At 44.6% G+C, this 25,281-nt stretch overlaps 1 protein-coding gene across 4 annotated transcripts in view; it reads left to right on the top strand.

Annotated features, from left to right (window-relative positions):
- The window catches only part of rerea (arginine-glutamic acid dipeptide (RE) repeats a), a 249,906-nt gene that overhangs the window by 178,000 nt on the left and 46,625 nt on the right, over positions 1 to 25,281 (top strand). For all 4 annotated transcript variants that reach the window (XM_084333675.1, XM_084333674.1, XM_084333673.1 and 1 more), the window contains exons 5-7: positions 10,573 to 10,678; positions 17,133 to 17,229; positions 18,719 to 18,823. In XM_084333675.1, coding sequence (XP_084189801.1) covers positions 10,573 to 10,678; positions 17,133 to 17,229; positions 18,719 to 18,823 — 308 coding nt within the window. The remainder of the gene's footprint in view (positions 1 to 10,572; positions 10,679 to 17,132; positions 17,230 to 18,718; positions 18,824 to 25,281) is intronic.

Here is a 25,281-nt window from a genome sequence, read left to right as displayed (position 1 = left end):
TGTGTGTGTCTGTCTGGCACTACCTAAACCTTACCACAACCGAACCTACTGTGTGTGTCTGTCTGGCACTACCTGAACCTTACCACAACCGAACCTACTGTGTGTTTGTCTGGCACTACCTAAACCTTACCACAACCGAACCTACTGTGTGTTTGTCTGGCACTACCTAAACCTTACCACAACCGAACCTACTGTGTGTTTGTCTGGCACTACCTGAACCTTACCACAACCGAACCTACTGTGTGTTTGTCTGGCACTACCTAAACCTTACCACAACCTTCTGTGTGTCTGTCTGTATGGCACTACCTAAACGTCACCCACAACCTACTGTGTGTCTGTCTGGAAGAGAGGGGGAGAGAGAGAGATCGATTAGCCTTGGCTTAAGCAGGCCTTCTCATTTCCTGTCTGCCATTACAGCGCTCAATCAGCCCACAGCTCTTTCAACTGCCACGCTCATGCACACATTCATGCATGCACGCGCACACACACAGGGCGCGGATTAGCTGCCTTGGCAGGCGTCCAATATGACAAGTCCACACACACACACACACACACACACACACACACACACACACACACACACACACTCTGCCTCATATTCATATAGTTCCTGCCCTCTCTCTTTATTCCCCCCCCCACACAGCAGTCCAGTCAGTATTTGTAAGATGTGTCATTAGCATACCAGGCTATACTAACAAGACTAGGCTAACGCAAGGGATCAGAGGCAAACCTCATAACAGCCAACAACAATACAGTCTGACACAACACAAGCCACACTTTTCCTGGAAAGTGTGTGTGTCTTGACTGTCTCTGTCTGTGTGTGTGTGTGTGTGTGTGTGTGTGTGTGTGTGTGTGTGTGTGTGTGTGTGTGTGTGTGTGTATATATCAGAGAGAGCGAAAAGGGAGGGAAGAGAGTCGAGAGACCCATGGCCCAGGGGAGTTGAATCCTGAGTCATGGTATTACCTGGAGATCATACTTGTCTCTCCTCTAAGGAGTATACACACACGCACGCACGCACACACACACACACACTACACACCCGTCCCCGACACGGCCTGGGTCTCCGGGAGACGTGTCTTTTTGAAGCAGCCAAATGAAAGGCAGCGGCAGAAATGGCAATGGTGTCGGTCTGTCTGTCTGGCTGAGCGGAGGGCGCTGGGAAATAAAGACAGTCTTACGATAGGAGCATCCTGATCCAACTCCATCTGTCCTCTCACTGCTCGCGTTTGAAGAGGATCTGCATTCTACTCTGTACACCCCTCGCTCAGCGCTGCCAGGATTTCTGCCTGTGTTGTCGGTAAAAAAAATATTAAAAGAAAGAAATTTTGTTTTCTTGTGTCGTCTAAATCAGTGCAAGTATTGGCTGTCGGGTCCCCCGGTGCTCGGATGCCCCTGCAGCAGATAATGATGGTTATTAGTGAATCTATTGGGTGTTTATTCTGCCATGTCGCTGCCGCTGTGCTCTCTGCACTGAGCCTGAGAAGGGGGGGGGGGGGGGGGGTCTCGGCTGGATGTGGAAGAAGTAATGTGTTTTTGGAAGGTGAAGACAAATATTTAAGTTGGACACGAGCGGGCCGCTTTTATGAAGTGTGAGACCGAGGCGGACTCTCTGCTTAAACCCACCCCCGCAAACCTCTCGCGGAGCAGCATCTACTCGATATCATATTTTTCTGTTTATTCACCCGGCTGCTTTAATATCCCTCACTCACACGTGCCTGCAGTCTGTGAGACGTAAGGAAGCCTGTAGCCGCGCTCGTCTGAGACGTAAGGAAGCCTGTAGCCGTGCTCGTCTGAGACGTAAGGAAGCCTGTAGCCGTGCTGCTCGTCTGAGACGTAGGGAAGCCTGTAGCTGTGCTGCTCGTCTGAGACGTAAGGAAGCCTGTAGCCGTGCTCGTCTGAGACGTAAGGAAGCCTGTAGCCGTGCTCGTCTGAGACGTAAGGAAGCCTGTAGCTCGTCTGAGAGACGTAAGGAAGCCTGTAGCCGTGCTCGTCTGAGAGACGTAAGGAAGCCTGTAGCCTCGCTCGCAGGGTACAAAATAGTCACACGCCCAGCGCCACAGGCTTGTAGATTTAATGTTTGGCCGTCATAAATTAAGGCCTGGGCGCCATCTGGCGGCCAACAAAATCTACTGCATGCGTCGGCATTAATATGATGCAGGGAGTAGCCTCCAGCTGGAGGGAGAAATGTCGTGGGAGCGGGCGAAAGTTGCCCAATCTGGAACAATCTCCGGGGCTGCAGCTGGACCCTATTGGATGCGGGCGTGGTGAGTTGAAACGAAAGTGAAACTGTGTGTGTGTGTGTGTCACGTCTCACGTGTCCGTTCTAATGTTTACAAACAATGAACCTTTAAATGTAAATGAGATGCGCTCTGCTCACAAGATCAAGTTTGTAACATGAGACGCACACGAGGTCTGTCTTCATCCGTTCTTTAGCCTACAAAAAAAACCTGCAATCGTGTTTTTGATTGTGCTCTGATATTTAATTTTGCATTTGATTTGACCAAATATGTGGAGGCATATTTTGTACCCTGGTTATTTCGCGTTTGTAACGTCATAACATCAGTGGAGGCTGCTGACTGATTAATAATAAGCTCTCTTTATTTCGCGGAGCATAATGTGATTTCGCGTTTGTAACGTCATAACATCAGTGGAGGCTGCTGACTGATTAATAATAAGCTCTCTTTATTTCGCGGAGCATAATGTATAATGTTATTTCGCGTTTGTAACGTCATAACATCAGTGGAGGCTGCTGACTGATTAACTCGTAACGTCATAAACCAACTACCAGATTCACTCGTCACTGTACATCAGTGGAGGCTGCGTAACTGACTAACTAGAAACTGCACATTGAGGGGGTTTGAATCACGCTACATCAGTGGAGGCTGCTGACCAGATTATTATTATATTATATTAGGGGTGGACGGTATTATTATTATTATCTATTATTATATTATTATTCCATACAAGGCTGGATGCATTACAGACTCCGCTAACATCCCTTGTTGCCTTGTAGGTGGCAAGTATGGATTTGTTTATCTTGTTTGAAGTTGTTTTAATATGTTCTTTAATTCTTTTGCTTCCATATTGTAAATAAATTCGCAATAAATTATTTGCATTTAAAACTATTAACGCTGACTCATTCCTTCAGTCCACTCAAAATTATGCTAATATTCCTTATGTTGTTTATGATATTAATTGAAAATAGCATACGAGAGTATTATATAGTAATAATAACACATGGCGATATACTAAAAAGCTATTTATAATTTTTGGCTGGTAAAAAATCTGGATGGCTGGTAGTTTTTAAAATCTACCAGCCAAATGGCTGGTAAGTCAAAAAGTTAAGTTTGTTCCCTGCTCGCTCGTCTGAGATGTAAGGAAGCCTGTAGCCGTGCTCGTCTGAGACGTAAGGAAGCCTGTAGCCGCGCTCGTCTGAGACGTAAGGAAGCCTGTAGCCGTGCTCGTCTGAGACGTAAGGAAGCCTGTAGCTCGTCTGAGACGTAAGGAAGCCTGTAGCTCGTCTGAGACGTAAGGAAGCCTGTAGCCGTGCTCGTCTGGGACGTAAGGAAGCCTGTAGCCGCGCTCGTCTGAGACGTAAGGAAGCCTGTAGCCGTGCTCGTCTTAGACGTAAGGAAGCCTGTAGCCGTGCTCGTCTGAGACGTAAGGTAGCCTGTAGCCGTGCTCGTCTGAGACGTAAGGAAGCCTGTAGCCGTGCTCGTCTGAGACGTAAGGAAGCCTGTAGCCGTGCTACTCGTCTGAGACGTAAGGAAGCCTGTAGCCTGTCTGGCTCCAGCGCCGCTTTCTCGTCATGTGCGCTGGTCATGTGTGTTCCTTGTGACTCCACAGCACAGTGTGTGAAGTGTTTGTGAATGTGACTCCCTCCCCTCTCCGCCTGGACTGAAGGGAACAGGAAGCAAATCTTAATTAGTATTATCTGTGAGCTCCGCATGACTCGAACCACCCCCTCCCCCTTCCCTCCCTCCCTCCCTCCATCCCTCTGCCTGAAAGATGAGAGGACCTGGTAACATCCTCCGATGCATCGCCGCCGTTTTGTTTTGTTCTGTGAATCCGGCTCAGAAGTCAGTTGAAAATGTGACTTGCGTATTGTTGCGTTCTTTAGATCAGGGGTTCCCAACCTTTTTTCCCCCAGGGACCCCCAAACATCTCTGATGAAATTCCTGGACCCCCCTCCTAATAAAATATCATAAAATACTTTTTTTTGTCATTTTAATACTTTTTTTTTTCATTTTAATAACAAACTGCTTATACACAGGCATATGCATCACAATTAGACCCACTATGCTTCTTTGACTTGTGGCTTCAATCAACAAATCTCATCTTGCACCATATGTATTTCAAAATGTTGGCCAATATTCAAATCCTGTATTCATCCTCTCAAATCAGGCCCTAATGGTGAACGGTTTGCATTTATGTTGAATGAAGTAAGAATCCAAATTTTAGATTGACCTTGAAGGATGAGGATGGGGTTTAGCAATCAAATATGTATTACAGAGTGAATATTCAATATTACAGAGTATTTACACAAACAGCTGAGAGTGGACACAGGTTCTACTTAGCTCTGGGCTCAACAGGAGTGCGTCCCGCTTCTTCCATCACATTGACATTTATACTTTACTGGTTGGTGTTCTAAGCGAATGAAGTGGCTCTCTTCCAAATTAGTAGCGTGGTTCAGGGCTTAACAAACGACTTAACAAGGTAACAGTTAAAATAGAAAGGATCTAGAATTACAGTCCGTCTCCTGGTGGTTCAGAAGGACAGGCAGGGGTCATGGTGACACATAGGCCTTTGCTTGTTTTAATACAATATAATAACACATTTTAATGGTACACACTAGGGCTGGGCGATATGGCCTAATCCCAGATTTAAAAAAAATCTGATTTATGATTTTAATCGATTTTTTTTCTCTTGAGAGCTAAAGAAAAAATTACTTTGACACAAAAAGGTATCAAACCAAGATATATATATATACACGGTAATATAAAAGGTTACTCTTGATCAAACAAAGATGAATGTCCCTATTGGGATTAATAGTGCAATAACCTGCTTTTTCACCAAACTTCACTTGCCTCTTGATCATCAAACAAGAATGAATTTCCCTATTGGGATTAATAAAGTGCAAATCTAACTTTCACCAAACATCACTTTTTGTAAAATAAAAGGTGACTTTTTTTTTTTAAATCTTCAAAATCGTCCCAAATCATTCATTCGAATTATCGATAATATCGATTAATCGCCCAGCCCTAGTACACACATTTGTAGATATTTGTCTATACATTCTTACAATAGATAAATGGATTGATTCATAGATATTATACATATTGCAGATCCTGACTGTCAACCAAAACAGTCATCTCATCAGTCCTTGGTCTGTGACTTTTAGCAACAGATGCACTGGCCTTCCGTTAAAAAAAACCCACTACATAGCCACAGACAGGCTGAGATGTACACAGGCTGAGATTTACATGAAGACATGATAATAAAAGACATGGATAGATGTGTCTAGGGACATGAATAAATGGATCTTAGCCCACAGTATGTGTAAGCATTAAAGCTTGCGCGCACGTATGCACCTTACCTCAAAGGGCGAATCTATCATCTTAAAGGCATGGGCTTGTGTGCATCGTATACGCAGCCATACGTGTGTGGCACACGCGCACACACACACACACTCAGCGACAACAGCAAATCTGCCCACTTTGAAGCAGCTAATGCTCATCCAATCCAATATGGAGGCGAGCTGACAGATGGGCCCAGTGTGTTCAAAGCAGAGGGGGCCGATTTAATATCCAAACAGCTCAGACCAGAGACACACAGAGAGAGAGAGAGAGAGAGACCCCTGTGTCGGCACAGCATAAAGGTCCTGACAGCACCGCCATCACAGCTGGGGCTCTCCTCCCTCCCTCCTCTCCTTCTCCTCCCTCCCTCCCTCTACTCCTTTTCTCGCTCCATTTGTTCTTGTTGCTGGGTGCAGAGGCAGAGGCTGGAGCGTCTCCTTACAGGAGGGGAGGAAACGTGTAATCAACACTTGTTTAGCATTATTAGTGGCATGCCTGTCTGCAAGGGAGAGGAACCCATTTCTAGCAAGTACACACACTACAAAGTACACAGAGGGGAGAGAGGGGTTATGCTGTCTCTCACCTCTGACACCCTCCCCAATCCCTGCCCGCCTCGCACCGCTGCAGGGCTGGGAGAAGAATACTAGTGGTGCTTATCCTGAAAGCCTATTATGTGTGTTCTTGTGTGTGTGTGCTTGTTCTTGTGTGCACGCACATTCATACACTGTGCTGGCATTTATTTTAAAGCGCCTCTTGTCGATCACTGAGGTGATGTCAAAGATTGCGTGATTAAGCACAGCAGACCTCTCATACCTTGCAAGTACACACACACACACGCGCACACACACACACACACACAACACACACAGAGTGTTAGGATTGTGCATTCTCTGTCGTCCAGATGGAAGTGCTTATTTAATGCTGGTCTGCTGGCAGAGCTTTCTCCGTCTCAAAGACATGGAGAGAGAAAGAGAGAGAGAAATGTAGAGGGAGAGAGAGAATGAGAGAGCTGGATGGAAAACCCTTCCAATCAGATCCATCATCCTTGTGAGTGTGTACGTGCCTGCCTCTGTGTGTGTGTGTCTGTCATCCTCCCAGCCAGCCAGCCAGCTCTTCCTGCCTGCCTCTCTAATCATATCATGTCGGAGCGTCAGATTAGTGCTCCCAGATCCCATCTCTGCCTCCCAACGCTACAATCAGTCTTTTGTTCTGTGCCGTGCTCCCTCCCCCTGCGGCGGGCGAGGTGACGGCACCCCAATCCGCCCTCCGTGGCACCCTGAGCCCCCTGCCTGTCAACTTGACGCCGGCGCCGCTACCAGCCCTGAACTGCCATCCCCGAAGTCACCCCCCTCCTCCTCCCCTGCATCCATCCCATTCCTCTTCCCAGGCATAAGCTAGCTTAGCCGTTAGCTTAGCCGTAGTGGTGCTGGCATAGCTGAACCATTCCTGTGCTGACGATGTCGAGCCTGCTGCCACGCTCTCCTCCGCTTTGACCTCCCTCCTCGACCCATTCTCTCCTTCATCTGGCCTTAGGATCTCTCTTCCTTCCTTCCTATCTTCCTGTCGGCTGCCACCTCCTGAAGGAAGTCATAGATTCTCCTGACTGCTGATGTCACCAGTGGGACTGGGAGAGAGGGAAAGGAAAGAGAGGGGGAGGGGTGGGGTCACTAGCGGGGTTAGCGGAGGAAGAGGAGAGTGTTTGAAAAGAGGGGGCGGGGGGGGGGGGGATAAACAGAGGTTTCCTGTTAACGTGGTGCACCGGGGGCCGGTCGTGTGAGAGTGAGGTGGTCTGGTTCTGTTTAGAGTGAAGCTCTAGTGTTACAGTACGGGGAGGGAGGGGCTCTGAGAGTTACAGGTTGTAAGGGCGTCTGTCTCGTCATGGCTAGCGTGGGCTGAAAGATGGCGGCCATGTTGTAAAAGAGCCACTCGGAACATAGTGTGTATGTGGGGGTGGGGGTGGGGGGGTTAGGTATGAAATCCTGGAGGGAGGGGTTTGGTATTAGCCCACTCTTGTTACCGATTTTTAAATAGCAAAGTACTCTCTTTCTTGGTTTCACACCCTCTTAGTTGAAAACATAGAATTAAGCCCACGTACTTAGTCCATTTTTAAGTATGTACCCTCAGATTTCCTCCCTTACATAAGACCCAGTTGAAGCGGTCCCTTGTGAAGGGAAAGCCTGCCCCTGCGTTCTCCTCTCCCCTAGTCTTTGTGGTGGTGTGGTCCTACACAGAGGCCAGGCTCTAGAGTTGACTGCACACACAAGTAGCCACACAAAGGAAACTGCACGGCCATTATGGAGCCAAGGGACCAACCACATTTTAGCTGGAATAGGGGGAGTGCAGGGACAATTAACTGACTGATACACTGCTTAGCCTAGGTCTTAGTCACATATAGCACTTTATTGAACACATTGATTTATTTATTTTTATCCTTGAGAGGAAATAGTTTATTCCACTCTAAATGTATATATTTTTTCTCTAGCGTACCTCTCTTTAGCCTGTTGGACACAGCTTAGTGTGTTTGAATGTGATCAGGAATGCCATAGGCCATCCTGAGCCAGCAGAGAAGTGGGGGGGTACTATTGTGCTCAGCCCCAAAGCATGACTCTCAGATTTATATCTGCTCAGTGAATAGAAGCCTAGCGTCCTGGTGCCCCTGGGCCTTCGGGGGGGAAGGAAGATAGTTGTAATTTTATTTTAGGGCTGAGGAAATGAGACGTTTTAGCTGCCCCTCCTACCTCCACCACCCTCACCCCTTAATTCAACCCCTTCTCTCTCTCTCTCTCTCTCTCTCTCTCTCTCTCTCCCTCTCTCTCACCCCCTCTCTCTCACCCCCTCTCTCTCACCCTCTCTCTCTCACCCTCTCTCTCTCACCCTCTCCTACCTCCTTGGCTCCTCTCCCTCATCTTCTCTTTTCTTCTCATCTCTTTTTTTTTTTTTTTTTTTTTTTCTTTCTCTTCCCCCAGTAGTGGGTCAGTAAGTCTGTTTGGCCTCTCTGTCGAGCAGCATTCCCAGGGTTTAAAGGCGAGGAGGAGGAGGGGGGCCATGTTTAGCCTCTGGCAGGACAGACAAAGATGGCTGACGCTCTGCTCTACTGGGCTCTACGGGCAGAGTGGAATGTCCCTAATCAATTCAGCATTGTGGATCTCTGCTCTTATGCATACTCTCTCTCTCTCTCTCCCTCTCTCCTGCCTGAGAGTGCTTATCTCTTCTCCGGTATGGACTTCTCAACAGAAATCTGCTCTGGAGAGCACAAAGTGTTTGCCTGAAATGATGTAGGATCACGTTTGATAAAACTACTATGCGTCTCTGGATCATCGTGTGTGTGTTCACGTCAAGTGTCCCGCTTCAGTTGCGCAGCTCTTTATTGAAATCCCTTTGATTCTGGTTGTTTTATTGGCAGAAAATTAGATGTTCAGGTAGCACTATGACGGCGTTTACAATCTCCTGAAAGCATTAATTATATATAAGCACTGGGTGATTAAAGCAGCAGGCAGCCTGTCCATCTAAGAGGCACTGGTCTCTGTATACTGGTGAGATGACGTCAGGTGTGTGCGTGCGTGTGCGTGCGTGCGTGTGCGTATGCAGAGCAGAAATGCAGGCATTTTAGCTGACTGCCTGCCTGGCTGACTAACGTGCCAGCTCACTCGCTCCATACTGGGTGCTAAAGAGAGAGAGCGAGAGAGAGGGGAGAAAATGGTGTCTGTGGTGGAGGGTGGGAAGGAGAGAGGAATTGAGAGATTGCGAGGGGGGGGGGGGAGTGATGATCTGCTCGGCTGCATGTACTCAATCCCCCCCCTGCTACCCCTTCCCCCCCATGACATAATAGAACGACGTCGTCTAAAAGGCTTTAAATATCTTTACACTGACCTCATGTTCCTACAGTGTACTGAACATGCACACACACATTCCCACATCGCTATTAGCTCAACAGTCATGCCCGCAAAAGACTCATGTCAAGCGTTAATCGCAGCTCTCTCTCTCTCTCTCTCTCCCACACACACACACACACACGTCCCTCCCTCCCCGTGTCCCTGGGTGGCGATAGTGGTTCAGTGGACGAGCTGCCAGTGCCATGCGGCCATGAGCTCCCTGTTAAAGATGGCTGTGATTTCTGGCTGGTTCTAGCCGAAGGCGGACCGTGTCGCAGCATCAGCCGCCCGGCCCCGGCGGTCTCTTTAATGTCCTGTTAGAGCCTGGTGACCGTCAGTCGTGTGAAGCACAATAAATATTTAATATCAACGAATGAAAACACTGTTTTGCCCTTTTCATCCCTCACCCCAACCCTGGCCTCTTCATTTTCCTTTTTTCTTCTCTCTCTCACTCACTCCTTTTCTCTCTTTTCATTGACTGAACGGGGAGCTCTCTCCTCACCTCAGTGCTGCCACTTGCTGGCGAACGAGGAGAATTGAAAGTCCCTCTTTCACCTGCACTACACCAAAGCACCAGTGGATGGCAGCACTCAGTGGGGCATGATGTGAAGGTTGAAGGGATTCCATGTCTCATGAGAAAGCAAACGAGTTTCAAAGCTTTTTAAAGGCGGTTAGTGTGTTGAAGTCACCGAATCGATTGCAACAGAGTTGTCATTAGGTCCTGTGATAAAGGGAAGGTATTTCACTATAGAATGGAAAGAGAATTCAACATATCCCCTATTCCCCTCCCAGTTCTACCCTTTCTCTCTCTCTCTCTCTCTCTCTCTCTCTCTCTCTCTCTCTCTCTCTCTCTCTCTCTCGCTCTCTCCCCCCCTCCGTTTGTTTTATTAAGGCACTAAATGCTCTCCGATCCCTTTTTAATTGACTTGGTTTCACTGTGGGGCTTTTTGGCATCAGCCGGCGTGAATCGTAAACAGCGTGCCGGCACCAGCCTCCGTTTGCCAAGAGGCCAATTTGTGATGCCGTTAACAAATTAAATGATGTCTGCTTATTTTATTATTATTATTGTTCCTCTTTTCCTGCACACTCATATCCTCTCTCTCTCTCCCGTTGTTTGTTGCAGAGTAAACGGGACCATCTGCTGATGAGTGTGAAATGGTACTACCGTCAGTCAGAGGTCCCTGACTCCGTCTACCAACACCTGGTTCAGGATCGCAACAATGAGAACGGTGAGACTGTGTACACACACACACACACACACACACACACACACACACACACACACACACACACACACACACACACACAAGTAAATACTCTTGCAAAATGCACACACACACTTTCTCTTTGACACAACACTCTATCGAACACACACACACACACACACACACACACACACACGTATACATACATACACGCGCCTGCCCGCCCGTTTTCCCCAGGCTGTAGGGGATGTAAGACCAAGCTGTGAAGTGCATCTCAAACAGGCAGCCGGTGCACACAGTGTACCCAGGCAGCTCGGCCAATCCCCTGGCTCCGTTCTGTTCCCCCGGTAACACTTCTTCAGCCAGACAGCAGCACTGTCAAGTGCTAATAACCTGCAATGTCATGTGGCCCTTGAGCACACACTCCTAACACGCTCACACACACACACACACACACACACACACACACACACACACACACACACACACACACACACACACACACACACACACACACACTTATTTCTAATCTCCTGACATAATAGAAGTTGAATGATTGAAAGTAAGATTAGATATTGCAATTCATATTGTGATCCATCTGTCCCCTTGTACTGACACGGCCTCTTGTACAATTAGATTTGCAACGTGGTTTCCTCCTGTCAAATATACCCGTGTTTTTTCTCCTCCAACCCGAGATGTAGTTTATATTTCCACCACTACACGCGGCCCCGGTAGAGCGAATAAGAGCCGATTGCTTTGGCTAGTATGACTTTGAAGTCACAACACTGTGTCAGTGCAGGGCTTTCTCCCCCCCGGGCTGTTTCCAGCATGTTTCCTGGAGATTACCTGCTGGAGTTTGTAACACGCCGATAGCTCTCGTGAAGTAAGTTGTATTGCAGTTTGATGATGTAGCACCCGCCTGGTGTGGCAGGCAGCAAAGCAGGGCTTGTGTGTATTCCATCAACGACCGTCAGTCAAGCTAATGATACTCATGGCCTGACGTGTTTTTATTTTAACAAGAACAGGTTTGGAATAAATTTGAAAATGTTCTGTTGATAACCGTTTTATTCAAATAAATTTGGAGGGAGTGACGGCGCTAATACACACACACACACACCTGTTGATACTTACTATTAACTCTTGCCAACATTTCTGAATATTTGAGCTTTAGTCATTTTGTGCTTTGTTTTGTGCCCTTTAAGCTATAATCCCTTGCACACAGGGAACCAGTAAAATTGCCAGATTAACGTTTCTGAAACGGTTTCTGTTGTTCACACAAGCGATGCCTTTCAAATCTTTTTCTACGTGTTGTTACTATTCAAACAACTTCATGATACTCCTCTGTTGTCATTGCGCCTCAGGGTTGTGCTCATCTCCTGTTAGCTGACTGCCGACAACGGTGCCGGTAGTTTTTAATGAGACTGGAAAACCATAAAAGAATTGTTATTATAGCCTAGAGCAGTGTTTCTCAACTGGTGGGTCGCAGGGCCATTTTGAGTGGGTCGCGGATTCTAATATATATTTTTTTGCACTACCTATCTTTGTGAAAGTGGCTTATCAGCTCTGGTCCAGCTGAAGACAAAGCAGAGGAACAGATTGGACATTGAGCATGACCTCAGAGTTGCTTTGTCTACCATCACCCCAGACTTTGAGACTCTTGTCAGGAGCAAACAACATCCCCAGTTATCCCATTAGTTCCCTGGGATGTTAAGCTAAGAAGTCTGCTAAGAAGGATATATTATTTATTATTATTATTATTATTATTATTATTATTATTATTATTATTATTATTATTATTATTATTATTATTATTATTATTATTATTATTATTATTATTATTATTATTATTATTATTATTATTTTATTTCATTGTGTTTTTAGCCCTTAGTTGCACTTTTGTTGCAACCCCAGTTATCCATTAGTTCCCCCAAACTTAGGTCTGTTATGTTAAGCTAAGAAGTCTGCTAAGAAGCATAATTATTTATTATTATTATTTAATTTCATTGGGTTTTTAGCCCTAGTTGCACTTTTGTTGCAACCCCAGTTATCCCATTAGTTCCCCCAAACTTAGGTATGTTATGTTAAGCTAAGAAGTCTGCTAAGAAGCATAATTATTATTATTATTATTATTATTATTATTATTATTATTATTATTATTATTATTATTATTATTATTATTATTATTATTATTTAATTTCATTGGGTTTTTAGCCTTAGTTGCACTTTTGTTGCAACCCCAGTTATCCCATTAGTTCCCCCAAACTTATGTCTGTTATGTTAACACTTTAACTGCCGAAAACGCCGGAACTCGGCATTCCCCGCCATGCTCAAGTTGCCGAGGACGCCGTAACTCGTCTTTGATATCAATATTTCAAAAATCTGTGATCGAAATCATATTTCCGTTCCGGAGCCTTGACACACAGTGCTGATCTCCTCTCAACCCTCTAGTGGTTCAAGAGCGCCATCTGGTGGCCGATCGGCAGATCGAAAACGGATATCAACCTTTAACCCGGCAGGACTCACTCCATATGGGGTCCGGGCACTCGCTAATGTTAGAGAGACTCTGTCTTCACACAGTGAACATCGATCGGTGGAAATAACTCGAAAAAACAACATGATTTGGACGTATATACTATTATACAACCTGGAAATAGATCGGGCATTTCAACATCCCATAATCGAAAACTGTCTACTCCACGCTGATCGCCCAACGGCCCGAGGAGACTGGGGTGAGTTTTAGCGTGTAGTATTACCGTGTTCGATATAAACTGCTATGAGGAACATATGACCCACATTAGATGAATGGTATAACGTTGCCCACGGAATTATAAACGCCCCCTCGCCCATCCGGTCAACATCAGATGACGTGTAGTAAATTCTAGAAGTACGTCCAGTTGACATTTTTTATCTCGCACAGATTCCTACCAAACTGTATTTGATCATCAATATAATGCATTTGGGGCTATAAATCACGTTCTGGAGAAAGCTGCAGAAAGAGATGAAAACATACTTATACTTTAGACCATATTTTAGTATGAATATGTGAATGAAAAAGTTTAACGTTGCTACACCATGAACAATACATATAGGACATTGAATGGGCCCTAATAATGGCAATCTAGCAATAGAATTTAAAAAGTTATAGCCCTGCAAAGAAGGGGAACTTCTCTATGTTAAATAGAGCTGGCAAGGGATGGTATATCATGAATTTAACCTTGGGCAATCAAAGTGTTAAGCTAAGAAATCTGCTAAGAAGCATAATTATTTATTATTTAATTTCATTGGGTTTTTAGCCCTAGTTGCACTTTTGTTGCAACCCCAGTTATCCCATTAGTTCCCCCAAACTTAGGTCTGTTATGTTAAGCTAAGAAATCTGCTAAGAAGCATATTATTTATTATTTTATTTCATTGGGTTTTTAGCCCTAGTTGCACTTTTGTTGCACTTTTTTGTGTTTATTTCATGTTTTGAAAGATTGCATTATTTTTTTTTTTTAACATAAATCATAGTGCTTAAAAATGTTTGGTCGCGACTTAATGACTAAGGAAAATGTTGGGTCCCAAGGCTAGATCAGTTGAAAACCACTGGACTAGAGAATACGTTGGGGTGTGTTGAAAATCTTATATTCGCCATGTCCATGTAATAAAAATGTACGTTAATGCTAGCTTGGATAAATGGTTCAAATCCAACAATGCTGACATGACGCTGTATCACATTAGGAGGTTGACACACATGTCTCTTAACCTCACACATTTTGGTTTAGAAGCTACTGTATCTATTCTATGAAATGCTTAACCTTTTTTTTGTTGCTAAACTCGGCTGTTGAATAAAAACATATAAAACATCGAACAAAAAGTTTGGAAATTTGCGTCTGGTAGATTATTTCTCTGTTGTAAAAATGCTTCTTGGCAATACATTTTATACCGTTGGAAAGCCTGTTTATTTACCTTTTTTAAATGGTTCCCCATTTGTAAGGAACATGCATTTGTGGGATGAGCAGCACAGCTGAGTATGTGGGTTGTGCCCATGAATTTTTTTTTGCCAAATCTTCTCTGCCAATGCCAAACAGCTTATTCTGCTGTTGCTATTGACTCTTGTTTGGTTGATTGGATGATTGAAGTCTATCAGTAACGAGGAAGAAACAAGACATATTGGCAATTTTACAATTTATTCATTTAACAAACAGTCGGGAGCCTCAGTAGCATGTGGAAGAACCATACACAGCCACAACAGCCGGGCACCTCCTCATGCTGGACACCAGCGTGGTCACACACTGCTGTGGGATGACATTCCACTCATCAACCAGGATTTGTCGCAAGTCAGCCAACGTGGTTGTGTTGGTCACCCTAGCACGAACAGCACGCCCAAGCTGATCTCACAATTGTTCAATTGGGTTGAGGTCAGGACTATTGGCAGGCCATTCCATTCTCTCTACTCCCAAATTCTGGAGGTAGTCTCTGATAAAACCCCGCTCTGTGGGGGCGAGCATTGTCATCTCGGAGGATGGAGTTCGGTCCCAGACTGGAGATATGGGATTGCCACTGGTAGGGGGTAGGTGTGGAAAAGTGACCATAGCTCAGCTTGGAAGGTCCGATCGAGGTCCATATCTGAGGAGGTGCCAGGCTGTTGTGGCTGTGTATGGTTCTTCCACACGCTACTGAGGCTTCTGACTGTTTGTTAAATTAATTAATTGTATGTCTAATTTCTTCCTTGTTACTGATAGACTTCAATCATCCAATCCACCAAACAACACCAAACAAGAGTCAATAGCAAAGGCAGAATAAGCTTTTTGAGTTGGCACATTTTTCATGGGCGCATCCCACATACTCTGCTGTGCTGCTCATCCCACAAATGCATGTTCCTTACAAATGGGGCACCATTTAAAAGGGAAATAAACAGGCTTTCCAACGGTATAAAATGTATTGCCAAGAAGCATTGTTACAACAGAGAAATGATCTACCAAACTGAACTTTTTGTTCAATGTTTATTTACACGTTTAGCTTAAAACTAGGCCCACTTCTTTGCAAAACCAAGAGAAATGTAAAATAAAATGAATTAAAAAGTTTCAATATATATGTATTTTCTCCAAAATAAATGACCAGATAATAACCGCAAAACCGTGATAATTCCTTAGACTGTAATCTTGCCAACAAAATCTCATACTGTTCTATCCCTGCATTTAAATCACGTGTCTTTGTACACAAATAACAAATGCATATGCATTCATAATTACCGACGTTGCTATCCCTTCAGGCCATAATCCAGGATAATCTCTTGTATAGAATCCTTGTTAGAGGTTATCAAGAACAAACTACAAATGCTGTTTCCACAAACCCCCCCCCCCAGCAGTTCCAGTGCAGCGCAGCATACCAATGAGCCTGCGGTTTGTCCTCTCACCGTGGACTCAGGATTATTAGAATTGATGTCACAAGGCCGGAGCCACTGCTCAGGTCGTTTGTCACCTATTGCATCCCGGCACATACTCTGTTCCTGCTGATGCACCTTAACCCCCAGAGCAAGGGTCATTTCACCAGTAATGTAGACTAACTACGTCCCGTACACTTGGCACCACTTGGCGCACATCAGGGACCATTCCTCCATTTGTGTGCTCACTCTCCGCGGAAATGTCCATTCTACAATCTACACTTTGACAGATGTGTTTTGAACCAATAGAGTATAATTTTCTTTTTATTATTATAATAATTATTATTATTGTTTTATCAATCCAAATATATGTATTACTCATAAACTGTTAACCTAATGTAAACATTTTTGGTTGAAAACCAAACAGCGTTTCATATCTCTCATCCTCGGTCAGATAGCGGAGCAAACTGGCCAGCATGTCATATTGACTTTATATTAGAAAAATCTCCCTTTTCAAAGCATTATTGAACAAAATATGACCTATTTAACAGATTTATGACCACTCAATAATAATAATTGTATACTGGCTAGATCCCTGTGAGAAGCACAGTTAATGTACTGTAAATGTACGACGTTGCTGCAGTCTCGCTCTCCCCACCCCAGGCACACCCCTCCCCACTGCCCCTTTCGGAGCGTATTTGGGCGCACCTCGCACACTCGCTCACATCCCGATGAGACAAATGCATTGTGTGTCTCGTTCTTGGTCGGGAATCAAAGGGGAGGGAATGAAGATAACATGGCTATAAATTCTATCTACAACCCATACGTTTTCATTTAACTATCAGCAGGGAAAAGGCCAACTGTACGGAACAGAGTTAGTCTACGTTAAACAGTACATTATGTCCTTTCTTCAGGGGAACACACTTTATTGGTTATATTAAATTATACGGTGTAATGTTGACCTCTGGAAGTACTTCTATATTTTTAGTGTAGGCAGTACTATGGGCATGATTTTATCTGTGTGTGTTCCGGCTGTGTGTTCAGATGTCTGTATTGGACTATATTAGACTGTATGAGTGTATAATACTGTTCTTCCTCCCTCTCTCCCCTCCCCAGACTCTGGCCGGGAGTTGGTCATCACAGACCCTGTGGTCAAGAGTCGAGAACTCTTCATCTCTGACTACGTAGACACGTACCACGCTGCTGCTCTCAGGTAAACCGCTTCTCTGACTTGTACCTCACACATACTCTCAGGTAAACAGCCTCTCTGACTTGTACCTCACACATACCCTCTCAGGTAAACAGCCTCTCTGACTTGTACCTCACACATACTCTCTCAGGTAAACAGCCTCTCTGACTTGTACCTCACACATACTCTCTCAGGTAAACAGCCTCTCTGACTTGTACCTCACACATACTCTCTGGGAAACAGCCCCTCTGACTTGTACCTCACACATACTCTGACTTCTACCTCACACATACTCTCTCAGGTAAATTGCCTCTCTGACTTGTACCTCACACATACTCTCTGGGAAACAGCCTCTCTCTGACTTCTACCTCACACATACTCTCAGGTAAACTGCCTCTCTGACTTGTACCTCACACATACTCTCTCAGGTAAATTGCCTCTCTGACTTCTCAGATAGATCTCTCTCACACGCACGCATAGAAGATGCAACATGTTGTGAAGGTCTTTTCTTATGGGAGGGAAGAGCACATAATTGTAGATGTCCGGTGTATCCCTAGCCTCGGCCAAGGCCTTTCAGCACCTGCATTCAGGAGGAACAATGTTAAGCCCTCCTACCACCCAGTTCCTCTCAGAGCAAAGCTGATAGCAATCACACTCTGACTCTCTACGCCTAGCGCCAAGGAAAAGAGGACAGGCGTGCTTATTGTCTCCATCTGAAACCAGATACTCTCCTCCGTCCACATGTGGTTCCTCCCTCCCTCCATCCGTTCCTGGCCATCGCCGTCGTCCCCCCCCCCTTTCCTTTCCCTTTAACCAAAACCATCTGTACAGCAGCCCAGCACAGCGGCGGGTAGCCGGAGCCACGTCTCTCCGAAACCGCTGATTTCAGGGCAAATTAGCTGCAACTTCTCTTGCACAGAGCGCCCTTTGATTTGACTTATTCTCCGGGCTTTAGATAAACGGACGGGAATTCCAGCGGGATGATGTAATGCCGCCGCTCCTTCCCCCCGTCCCCCCCTGCTTCCCTTTCATCTTGCAGAGGGAAGGTACCGTTTCTCTGCGCGCCGCTGCTGCAGACCCACTGTTGATGCCTATTATTTCGATAGGCCCAGACACCGGGGTGTTGCATGCAGGAATGGTATCAAGATGTGGTTCCTAAGCCTACCCCCCCCCGGCTCGTTGGGGGGTAATCACGTCTGTAGAGACGCACAGGTTGAATTCCTGTCCAAACCTCCACAGTGCTGGCTGTCTGGCAGCCCTCATGCCCAGCGGCTCAGGCAGGGCTGACAGGTTGAGCTGCTGTTTACAGGCTCAGTAGCGAGAGCCTCATCTCTCACAGTCAGGTCAACAGGTACTGACAGGCTCCAGATACCTGCTGCTGGATTTGTCACCTCCAATAGATAAACAGCCTGAGCGCTCCTAATTACATAGACTACTCTTCCTGCTATGATATAATTTTCCTGTGTGTATACGCTGGCCTGTGGTGTCATAAAGCCTGTCTTCTCTCTTGCAGGGGGAAATGCAACATTGCCCATTTCTCCGACATTTTTGCTGCCAGGGAGTTCAAAGCCCGCATCGACTCCTTTTTCTATATACTGGGATATAACCCAGAGACCAGGTAAGAAACACTTTATTGACTCATTTCTTCTGCTGCCTTCCAAATCCCCCCCAGGCCATAAACACAGGGGCAAGTGGTTGAACAGTGCTACACCTAATGATGCATCGTTGCTGCAGGCAAACGGTGTAGTAAAACACGGGCCGTGGCTCTAATGCTTTGTCATCACGGAGGGTGATTCAGGGAAGCCTCGAGGCTCTATTGTTGTGAGCACTCGTGTTTTTCCTTTTTTTCCAAGTCGCATCAAAGTTTGATTTGGATTCTCTTACATCAGTATAATTCTAAATTAGAGTGGATAATCTATAGTGAGCTAGCTCCATGTCCATCATTTGAATGGCTTCTTTTTGATCAGTGGTATGCCCATGGTAACTTTAGAGAACTGCTGCATAATGGTTGTGCCTGTGACTAATGAAAGGATTGGTTTCAAAGAGGGCAGGGCTGGGTAATCAACACTGATTTCCCCATTCGATTACCGATTCGATTCACCATTGATTCAGTTAGGAATATTTCAGCTACCAATTTTGCTTGGATATTAAAGAGATTCTCAGAGAACTAATGCTGTAAATTGTACAAGGAACCCTCTAACCTTTACATTAAGAATTGACCACATGAATTACATGAATGTACTTCTTATTTAACATGACCAACACACTATAGCACAATAACATGTGTATGTGTATATATGTTGTTGTTGTTTTCTTTAGATCAAAACCCGATTCAATTTGATTAACCCAGTTTTAAAAGAGGGGAGTATCATTATTAGATGATTATTAGCAGATTTATAATTAACGTGATTTATTAGATTCACATTCACAAAGGATGTTTTTTTATTTATTAAGTGTGTTAATCAGTGTGATTTGATGTAATATCATTTGGGAGTGGGACTGTGTATTGAATGAACCCGGCCATATAATATCATGATACAGGGGTTACAATTCAATATATTATTATATTCACTGCAATATAATGCACTTTTATAATGTCAACATTGGGTTGCGCTGCCATTAGATATGGTAGGTAGATATGTAGCATCAGCATTGTCGATACCTGGAGCTCACATCAAAGGGGCACGGGTCTGAAGTTGGCAATGCTGTGTTGGGGCCCATTAGGGGCCATGTGGAAGGGTATGGATTAGAGATGCACGATATATTGGTGACTGTATCGGTATCAGCTGATGACAGTGATATTTTTTTCATATATCGGTATCGGTCCGATGAGAAAAACTGGGCAGATATATATTTGCAAACATCGGCTGGTGCTCGTGATTATTTTATTAATTGCATCAGTCCGATTAGTAAAACTGGGCCATTGTGAACAACTGATTGTGTTGTACATCAGTTGTATATCATGTCTAGCTGCCGTTGTGTGTTTATTTTTTTGGCCACTCAGATTGTTTGGGTTACGTTACTGACGCAGCACTAACATTGTTTCAGTACAAAATGTAATTGTAATTTGTTTTATTCATACAGATCAACAATACTATCTATTGCTGACCATGTTCAAGCATGAGTACTACATTGTGAGCAAATAATGAGTACCAAATAATATGAATAATTTTAGAAGAGGAGAAAGCAAGCACATTGTCCCTGGGTATATCCACAATACTGTAGCTGAAGTGATATCGTATGAATATCCTTGAACTTTGTAATTGTCTCAATGCAATATGTTTCCTCAGACAATACGTGAAATAACAGGCTTGTTGGTTATTCTGATGCTTTTATAATGGATTAAAACAACAAAGACAAGAGCCATCAGCACACACACCCTCACATTTACAGATGTTTGCTGATGCTGAAAATCTGCATACAAGGTTTTTTCCTCACATTTGCCTACCAGGAGCTGATTGGTAGCTTATTTTATGTATATATAAATATGAGCCAATTACTCATCTTGACGTCATAATGTAAACATGTTTTTATTACATTTACTGCTAGAACAAGGTTATTTGCGACCAATGTCATGGCATTATTAGCCTACTATTACACCATGGCGCCTGAGAGTAAATTCTTCTGATACTTCGAATCTATGCTCAGAAAATAATACTCCTCAATTGTGGGTCATGTCCTCCTTATTCAGCACGCCACTGTTGTTGGCGGGTCATGTCCTCCTTATTCACCACGCCACTGTTGTTGGCAACGGTCTGCATAGCCGTTGGAACAAACTGACATTTACTTAGGCCATGGAAAGGTCACTGTGCCGAGAACAGTAAGCGTCTCCTTGGAGTTTGTCCTGAATTCCTTGGCGGCATTGGTTGGTCGTTTTGCTACCTGTGTCAACTTAATCCATATCAACCCACTGAAAGACAGAAATCATAATACCGTAACGTATATTCATTTGCATATGAATATGCCTGTATTCATGTGTGGTAATGTTATTGCATTATTTGTTATAATATTTCACTTGTATCTCCAGTGTTTATTTGTACAGTAAAGGGCACCATTCATTTAATGCACACGTTGGGAGTTATCTTCTGTCCCAATAGAAAGAGGGGGGGGGACACACATGTAATTATTTGTTATTATAGGCTGGTTACTGTTGCTTTGTTGTGGTGTTTGAAGTGACAGAAGGCGCTGCTGCTGCATATCCAATGTTGCTTGTTAGGAACTCCCCGATTCAGGGCCCCATTCAATATCGGTCTCCCTCCCTCCCTCCCTGTGTCTGCTTGTTTGGTATGCCGAGCACTGTGTCTACAGCCTTGCAATTTCAGTCTCGTTTATTATGGGGCAGACATACGAGGAGAGATGAATCCCGTATCCTGGGTGTGTGTGTATGCGTGCGTTTTCCTATAATAACTCAACAGTGTGTGTGTGTGTGTGTGTGTGTGTGTGAGGTCGCAGCACATGCTCAGTAGTGTCTGTAGAGAAGACGTGCGGGCTGAGGTCACAGCACAGGCTCCGTGAACACCTCTCCGAGGCGAATGCGTGCTTCTCCATTTTGAGCACCTAGCAATAGGTGGGAGGGGAGTTTATTCCAACGAGCATTGTAGACAAAGTGTCACCGTCCAACCATTAGAGCTTCATGTCAGAAATGGACGATTTGTTCAGTCCACGGAGGTAGGTTTGCGAATGTATTCTCATGCTTAGTTAGCGGTATCACTACGCGAGCGCTCACTCGTTTCATCCGCGACTCGCATTCCATCCGTCTGGTAAACTGTTCCATGTTTAGCTGTTATTACCTGAATGAATGTCACCGTTTCCAACGACTGTGTCGTCGGGGCAAGCGAGTCGATAGGCTTCGGTATTACTTGTGGAATTGGATAGTTGTAGATCTAGTCTGTCATCCCAGATCGCATACCGTTAGGCGTAAAGATAATTCGCGAGCCACGATAGAGTTCCCCCATAAAGTCCTCGTGCATTGTGTTTTGCGACCCAACCTCGCATTTTTGTATGTAAAATATATCGCCAGTATTGTTCCACGGGGAATATAATAGCCAGAGAGGCTGCACTGTCTCCATTTTGCAGCGGTCTTCTCTTCTGTGCTGCTCGTGTTTACAATCGGGATGACATGGCGTGTGGAGCGTCGCTGTGCTTTGTGCCTCTGTCTGTGTTCTGAACACACGCCGTGGAATCAACTCACTGTTGACTGTTTACATGTTGACGTTTGACTCTTTGTTTCTGCATGATGCTACAATTATGTTCGTGTGTTGCAGACTCGTGCAGGGATTGGGTGAGATTGATGTTGGGGGCGTGGTTAACGTTGATTGAGCACAGAAAGTTGACCAGACTGTGTCACGTTGTTGTTTGGGTTTGTGAGCGAGCTCTCCAGTATGTAGGTTAACGTGTCTCGTGTGCAAGATGGGCATTGTTGTAAAGAGTATTATATTACTTATACTTTGAATATCATTATTAAACATGAATATTATCATTAAACACTAGTTATAGTCATGCTTGATGTGCTGTTAGTGCAATCCCTGTCTTATCTCAATCAATGATAGTTTTGGCATGATTATAAGCCGATAAACCTATTATTAATAAAAATGTCGACCTTACTTTGATTCCGCCTTTGTCAAGTTTCAACAAATTTCTGCAATTGAAAAAAAAAAAAAAAAAAAAATATATATATATATATATATATATATATATATAAATAACATATATTTAAACATATAAACATATATATATGTTTGCATTTTTGTGAATTAATGTGCATATTTTTAATTCAGGCTTAACATAGCAACCTGTTTTTGGATGCCCTGCTTATTCAGTAGGCTTCATCTGTTCAGGTATACTAATGTACACTCTGTAAACATATAGCAGCGTTCCACTGCCATGCCTCTGTAGTCCGCCTGCTCTCTCAGGACCGCCACAGCCGATTCTATCTAAATGGCGGCAGGATTTGCCTGACTAAAAACATGGCTGTCTCTCTAGACCATGTTCTCCTGTGCTGGTGCACATGGCTCATTTGTCATCCTTACAACCTCCTGCCAAACGCACCGTGGACCTGACAGACCGCACACACTTGTCGGGAACACATTCTATGCAACTTTCCCCCACAGGATTACAGGCTGGATGTACTGTAGAAGACACCCACACCACATATTCAACATTTCTATTCTAGTTCTCTGCCTGCAGAAATAAAGAGAAAATTAGCATTTTAGCACTTTATTATTATTTTTTGACTATGCAGAGTATATGGTCTTGCTTATAAGCTACTTTAATTTGTTGCTCTTTGGCATAGATGTTTGGAAAACAAGGGGATAAAGATGCATTTTTAATGGCCACAGGTTAGGTGTGATCCAAGTGTCATAAATCCATAGTAACTGGTATGTGCTCAGTGCAAAGCAGCAGTAGCTCTTAGAGCTCTATAACTCTTGGGTCACAACACCACAGTTTTGCTGCACCATAGACCAGATGAAGTAGCACGACACGACACCAAACATAGACAAAACTATTTAGTTAAAGGGGAACTCCAACATTTTGGGAAATTAGCTTATTTAACATCTTCCCTGGAGTTAGACAAGAAGATACATACCTTTTTTGTCTCTGTGCGTGCATTTTAGCTTTGGGAATAGACGCTCCGTTAGCATAGCTTAGCTTCATCACTGGAAGTGGGGGAGGGTTAGAGCCTTACAGTGTATTGCAAGGTCTGACATTGACCAAACTTGATATGCATGACCTTGGTGGGCTCTAGGTCAACTCCTGAAAAGGGGGTCAATGTCAGACTTTGCAATCAAAAGTTAGGGGGCTAATGACCCTTGCCATAATTTCAGTGCGCCCCTAACTTTTGATTGCAAGGTCTGACATTGACCCCCTTTTCAGGAGTTGACCTAGAGCCCACCAAGGTCATGCATATCAAGTTTGGTCAATGTCAGACCTTGCAATACACTGTAAGGCACTGTAAGGCTCTAACCCTCCCCCACTTCCAGTGATGAAGCTAAGCTATGCTAACGGAGCGTCTATTCCCAAAGCTAAAATGCACGCACAGAGACAAAAAAGGTATGTATCTTCTTGTCTAACTCCAGGGAAGATGTTAAATAAGCTAATTTCCCAAAATGTTGGAGTTCCCCTTTAACACATTGCCCGCCGGGGGTTATGCCCATCTCATGCCCCTCTCTGCCAGCGCTGTAAGCCTATGGAGATGTTTACCTTCTTTGCAGGGCTATAACTTTAAAAAATTGTATTGCTATATTGACATTACTATGGCCCATTCAACATCGATTATCTATCGTTCAGGATGTGGGAACGTTATACTTTTTCATTCATACATTGTTGTGTTAATACCTTCTAGAATATAAGTATGTTTTTAATCTTTTCTGCTGTAATTCCAAAAACGCTAGTTATAGGCCCAAACGCATTATATAGATTATCGATTGCCGTTTCCCCCCCATACACGCTACACCAAAAAACTCAAATGTATATGATTGGGGGGCGGCTACGTGGTGCAGTGGGCAAGGCGCTCACCACGAATACTGGAGACTGGGCTCGAACAGGTTCGCCTCCCTGTTCGAGCCCAGTGCTCCACATTGCTTTCAGTTTAGCTGGTCGTCCGCACTAATACACATTGGCAGTATTAGGGGGAGGGAAACTGATGGGTGGGGATCGGGCGTTGTGGACAGTGACTCCTACAGGTCGGTTGGTGCGCCTGCGCAGTAGAATCAGGAAGCGGCGGGGGCGGGGCCCCTCCAAAGCCCAGACCCCTGACGCTGAAAGATCGAGCCGCGCAGGTGGAAAGATGTGACTGCTGTTACCTCGAGTATCGGAGGGGACTCGTGCTATGTATGACTTAGTCCACATTGCAGCCGGCTTGTGGGAGGCATGAAACAGCGTTCAAAGACAGGGGAGGGTTGAATTGGATGATATGAAAATTGGGATGGGAGAAAAATAGAAAATTGGAGAAAAAGTGGATAAAAAAAAAATTTATATGATCGGTATACATTATGCCTCATCATGCGCGGAGGAAAGGGGGGTGGGGGTCGTTTATAATTCCCCGATCATCAGTAACTGCTTTATGTAGGTTGGGTG

This window comes from Notolepis coatsorum (genome assembly GCF_963971535.1).
Source record: "Notolepis coatsorum genome assembly, chromosome: 17".
NCBI classification, from domain to species: domain Eukaryota; kingdom Metazoa; phylum Chordata; class Actinopteri; order Aulopiformes; family Paralepididae; genus Notolepis; species Notolepis coatsorum.
Note: the sequence above shows the minus strand (reverse complement) of the source record. Positions and strands in the feature narration are given on the sequence as shown.